Source organism: Populus euphratica, unplaced genomic scaffold (assembly GCF_000495115.2).
Source record: "Populus euphratica unplaced genomic scaffold, PopEup_1.0 scaffold2.1, whole genome shotgun sequence".
Classification (NCBI taxonomy): Eukaryota; Viridiplantae; Streptophyta; class Magnoliopsida; order Malpighiales; family Salicaceae; genus Populus; species Populus euphratica.
In genome coordinates, this window is record NW_011499846.1 from 7,675,395 (window position 1) to 7,681,262 (window position 5,868).

Below are 5,868 nucleotides of genomic sequence, written 5' to 3' on the forward strand. Positions count from 1 at the left end.
AAAAATTTTAACATATATATATATATATATATACACTAAAAAAAGAAGAAGACATGATTGGACCACACTCCCATGTATACCATTAAACGTCAATTGGATGATCCAACTCCCACCTGATCAGCTCATTCTAATGATGCCCATATTTTGGACCTAAACTTCATGGATTCCGAACCACCAATACAAACAAGCCACGTGTAATATTAAACAAAGTACGCCACTCCAAGCTTCAAAATGGCAGGTAAATTCACTTATGATTTGTGTTTGCAACCACCTTAGACTGTCCGGCCCACCACAAAAAAAGAAATAAATTAAAAGCCTCACTTATGCTTTAAAACAGTTAAAAGTACTCTTATCGTCGAAGTTGTTCTCCTACGTCATCACTCCCATTCCAACCACGAACTTGTAATTCACCACATCTATATATACTCTACACATTCACTTCCCTTGCTCTCCATCCTTATTGAAAAACGTTTCCATATCTCTCCAAAGTGGATTGCACCGCCATGCCCACATCCTTCATAATTACTCTCTCGGTTCTTTTCTTGGGTGTTTCTTTGCAAAACAGCAAAGCCCTGGAACCTTTTGCTTGCGACCCAAAAGATGGAACCAAGAGAAATTTGCCGTTTTGCCAAGTGAAGTTGCCAATACAAACGAGAGTTAAGGACCTTATTGGAAGAATGACATTGCAGGAGAAGGTTGGGTTGCTGGTGAACAATGCTGCGGCAGTTCCACGGCTGGGGATTAAACGGTATGAGTGGTGGTCTGAGGCTCTTCATGGAGTTTCCAATGTGGGTCCAGGGACCAAGTTTGGTGGAGCCTTCCCTGTGGCCACTAGCTTCCCTCAAGTCATCACTACCGCTGCTTCTTTCAATGCAACTTTGTGGGAGGCTATTGGACAGGTGAGATTTTTTAACCTTGATTAGATTTTATTAAATCATTAATTAGACTATATATATATTTATATCAAAGTAAGACGGATACTTAAAGCCATCACAGGGATTCTATCCACAGAGAACCTGAGCTGAATAGAACAGTCAGTTTTGTTCCATATGGAAAGGTAGCCCTTATAGCATGCAAACCTCACCAAGATTTGCAACCATGCATATCATGTGTCAGCTCTGTTATACAATTTGCTCGGGAGCCCATACAAATAATGCAGGGACGCCTCTTACATGAACCAATGTAAACAAACTGCTTTTAGATGTGTCTCTCTCTGAGTGTGTGTGTGTGTGGTAGTTGAAAAAAAAAAAACTCTCCACAAAATTCAATGATGCAGCCACCTCCCTTCATTGCACCTCGTCAACAGCTACTGTGCCGCATTAAATATCAACAAAAAGAAAGATACTTTTTTTCTCTCTCTCTCTTTTTTTTTATCAAACAAAAACAAAGATGTATAATATTACTGTCTTTTAAAAAATTAGTAACAAAAAATTACTAATTTTAATTATCTTAATTTGTGGATTCATGCTTTACCAAATGCGTATAATGTCAGGCAAGTTGCCCCCTTTTTTTTTTGAAGAAAAAAACACAGCCAATATAGTACTGTATAAATTTTATAAAATATAAAAACAAACCCGTTTACCGTGCAGGTTGTGTCTGATGAAGCAAGAGCAATGTTCAATGGAGGGGTAGCTGGGCTCACCTATTGGAGTCCAAACGTGAACATATTCAGAGACCCGAGGTGGGGTCGTGGACAGGAGACTCCCGGTGAAGATCCGGTTGTAGTTGGTAAATATGCTGCAAGCTATGTTAGAGGTTTACAGGGAAGTGACGGTAACCGGCTAAAGGTCGCTGCTTGTTGTAAGCACTTCACGGCTTATGACCTCGATAACTGGAACGGGGTCGATCGGTTCCACTTCAACGCCAAGGTACAGTAAATTAATGTTCTCTACGTGTGTTTGCTGCTGCTAAGCCTGCTATGCATCATGAGTCTTTACACGCGATATGATTGTTCATCCATTTTCTTGACTTTAAAGGCAGTGATTGTTTTCACGGTTGTACCGTGTTTTTTTTTAAAAAAAAATAATTTATTATTTATTATTAAAAGAAGAAGCAAGAAATACCACCGAAGTATTGGGTAAGACATTGATTTACTGTAACAGTCGGTCGCAATAATGGAGAGGTGAGGATCAGCCTGGTTTGGCTGTCTACCTCTGCATATTTTGGGATAGGAGGGTGGTATCATCACCGGGGGATGATCAACTTGTTGATTTTGCTAATTTATTGAAGAATAAATTAGTTTTAGCTTGAGGTTTTTACAATGTCGAGATAATATATAATCTTGAGATTGTATAATTTACAATGCTGATCATCCCTTGAAGAGCGGAAGGTGAAGTTTTAGTTTTAATTTTATTTTACCCACTTGAATAATTAAATAGTTTCGAGTATTAAATAAATTGAATTAGAATATATTTGAACCAAATTGGCCAGCACGAGCTGCAAGGCTGCAAATCCAGGCCCTATGGTAATTGCTCATCCCGATATTAAGTATTCTGTACTTTTTCCACAAGTTATTCTCTTTGCCTAAGACAACATTGAAGCCGTCGAGCGAAGGCAGAGGAGAGAAGTTATTCCAACTTTTCAGTTTGTCTTTGTTTATTTGTCACCCCGATCATTGCTTTGGTCTCCAACATGTTTGATATTGTATAAGTTTTTGAGATTATGATTTTAAAAAACAAATAAAAATATATAGTTTTTATATAACTAAAGTTTTAAGAAAAAAAATGAGTATAACATATGCAAAACTAAAACGTGTATAATTGGCTAAAATATAGTTGCCTCCATATTTGATCACACTGCGGGAAAAAAATACCGCCGGTAATTCTCACCGTGATCACGTGCTATATGTTACCTTTCTTCATCTCACGTGGGGGAGGGGTTAATTATCAGGTAAGCAAGCAGGACATGGAGGATACATTTGATGTGCCATTCAGGATGTGTGTGAAGGAAGGCAAAGTGGCAAGTGTTATGTGCTCTTACAATCAGGTGAATGGGATCCCCACGTGTGCTGACCCAAATCTGCTAAAGAAAACTGTACGTGGTCAGTGGAGACTTGATGGGTACGATCAAATTCAAAATGCCATGCTGAAGAAAAAAATAAAAAAAAATGATGGGATTGAATACTAGAAGGTGGTTGTTGGTGACGATGCTCGGGTTATATATATATATATATATATATATATATATATATATATATATATGTATGATGACTTGAATCACATGATCATGTAATATACAATTAACTCTTGCAATCTATCTGCAATTACCATCCACAGGTACATTGTTTCAGACTGTGACTCTGTTGGAGTTTATTATGAGCAGCAACACTATACTTCAACCCCGGAAGAAGCAGCCTCGGATGCTATTAAAGCAGGCAAGTAGCCTTTGTTTCGTTACTCGAGTCCAATATGAACATGGAAATTAAAAAAAAAAAAATCTTTTGTCAAAGAAAATATGTTGGACTTACTAATTAAGCTCGGGCTTAGATTAATTAGTAGTAATGTGTAAACATTAGTGTTCTGATGAAAAAGACTGTAGTAACAAGTTAATGTTAATATATATCTTGCAGGTTTAGATTTGGACTGTGGACCATTCCTGGGTCAACACACGGAGGATGCTGTAAAAAAGGGCTTGCTGAATGAAGCTGAAATAAATAACGCATTGCTTAATACACTAACTGTCCAGATGAGGCTGGGGATGTTCGATGGTGAGCCATCATCACAGCTATATGGGAACCTAGGTCCGAACGATGTGTGCACCCCAGCTCACCAAGAGCTTGCCCTTGAAGCGGCTAGACAAGGCATTGTTCTTCTCAAGAATCATGGTCCTTCATTGCCTTTATCTACTCGCAGGCATCTCTCCGTTGCCATCGTTGGCCCTAATTCGAATGTCACTGCTACTATGATTGGCAATTATGCTGGTAAGCGTTATTGAGCCTGGTCGAGAGAATTATTTAGACCATCAACATACATTGATAATTAACACTTTTACTCATGGTGGATGACTAGGTGTGGCCTGTGGATACACAACACCCCTACAAGGGATACAGAGATATGCCCAGACAATTTACCGGCAAGGTTGTGCAGATGTTGCCTGTGTTAGTGACCAGCAATTCAGCGCAGCAATAGACGCAGCTCGTCAAGCGGATGCAACAGTTCTAGTAATGGGGCTTGACCAGTCTATTGAGGCAGAATTCAGAGATAGGGCTGGGCTTCTTCTACCTGGACGCCAGCAAGAGCTCGTATCCAAGGTCGCCGCAGCCTCGAAAGGCCCAACTATATTAGTCTTAATGTCTGGTGGGCCCATTGATGTGTCTTTCGCTGAGAATGATCCAAAAATTGGGAGCATCGTATGGGCTGGCTATCCAGGTCAAGCTGGAGGAGCAGCCATTTCTGATGTCTTGTTTGGAATTACAAACCCAGGTTTGCTTTTAGGATAACTTCTGCGGATTTCATATTGGGTTCCTTTCATCAGGAACGTAACAGGGAATTTTTTTTCTTTTTCAGGAGGCAAGCTTCCTATGACATGGTACCCACAAGATTATATCACAAATCTGCCAATGACAGACATGGCCATGCGATCAAGCAAATCAAAGGGCTATCCTGGAAGAACCTATAGATTCTACAAAGGTAAAGTGGTGTACCCATTTGGTCACGGAATAAGCTACACAAATTTTGTTCATACAATAGCAAGTGCACCGACGATGGTTTCGGTACCCCTAGACGGCCACCGCCATGGCTCCGGAAACGCAACCATTTCAAGGAAGGCAATCAGAGTTACACATGCTAGATGTAATAAGCTCTCTTTAGGAGTGCAAGTAGATGTGAAAAACATTGGCTCCATGGATGGGACTCACACATTGCTAGTATACTCTAGACCACCAGCAAGACACTGGGCTCCTCACAAACAGTTAGTGGCCTTCGAAAAAGTGCATGTTGCAGCAGGGACACAGCAAAGAGTGGGAATTAACATTCATGTTTGCAAATCCCTGAGTGTTGTCGACGCATCTGGAATTCGAAGAATTCCAATGGGAGAACATAGTCTTCATATTGGTGACGTTAAGCACTCGGTGTCACTTCAAGCCTCAATTCTAGGGGTGATCGAGTCTTAAAATGTCTTGTATCTAGTAATTATGCAGTAGTGCGTGGCATATTCTTCTACACGAAAATCACAGGCTTATAGCAATATTTTATACATTATTGTTATTTGTTGATGACGGTCCATATTAAGGGACAGCTATAGTAGGATTTTCTGAAAGAAATGAAGGTGTGGAAACAGAACATGCCTTTCCTTCCTTTTATTTCGATGAATGACAGATAATATATGTCTTTTTATGGTTGTGAGTTGTAAAGAACAGAGGATGCAACAACGTACTCTCACATCCTGTCATTTCTTTGGTTACCATTAATTTATTAATTTATATGTATGGTTTAGAAGTAATTGAGAATGTGGTAGGGATTATTTTTTAAAGAGTTTTTTTATTTGAAAATATATCAAAATAATAATTATTTATTTTTAAAAATAATAATTGACAAAGTGCATCAAAATAATTTAAAAACATAAAAAAATATAAATAAAAAAATTCAAAACTTAGAAAAACACCGTTTATGGGTTTACTATAATTAAAATGATATTTTGATAATAAATACTAGTCTGGAGTCATTTCGTCGCCTCGTGGACTTTTCTATTTATGAATCAGGTGGCTCCTTGGGCCTCATGGACTTTTCTTCGATGTAGCTGGCGACATTTTTTTTCTTCCTTGGTGTTAAATAGTAGCCTGGAGAAACTTCTTCGGTTTTTTATCGACCCGACCGGCCCATGCAAGCCCCTAGTATTTTTTATTTGTTTTTAAAAGGCGAGCCACCTTTG

General features: G+C 39.0%; 1 protein-coding gene across 1 annotated transcript; it reads left to right on the forward strand.

Annotated features, from left to right (window-relative positions):
• Nucleotides 1-365: 365 nt before the first annotated feature.
• On the forward strand, nt 366-5,338 carry LOC105137397 (probable beta-D-xylosidase 2). The gene is made up of 7 exons (XM_011043122.1): nt 366-899; nt 1,590-1,868; nt 2,890-3,059; nt 3,276-3,373; nt 3,569-3,919; nt 4,008-4,421; nt 4,506-5,338. Exons 1-7 carry the CDS (start codon nt 504-506, stop codon nt 5,108-5,110), a joined length of 2,313 nt encoding a protein of 770 aa, XP_011041424.1. The 5' UTR covers nt 366-503; the 3' UTR covers nt 5,111-5,338.
• Nucleotides 5,339-5,868: the final 530 nt, after the last annotated feature.

What these genes read in the sequence shown, in the direction of transcription:
- LOC105137397 (XM_011043122.1), top strand. Translation starts at nt 504, where the DNA reads ATGCCCACATCCTTCATAATTACTCTCTCGGTTCTTTTCTTGGGTGTT. An exon ending in TATGATTGGCAATTATGCTG is followed by an intron (nt 3,920 to 4,007) that starts GTAAGCGTTATT and finishes GTGGATGACTAG; the next exon opens with GTGTGGCCTGTGGATACACA. An exon ending in GTTTGGAATTACAAACCCAG is followed by an intron (nt 4,422 to 4,505) that starts GTTTGCTTTTAG and finishes TTTCTTTTTCAG; the next exon opens with GAGGCAAGCTTCCTATGACA.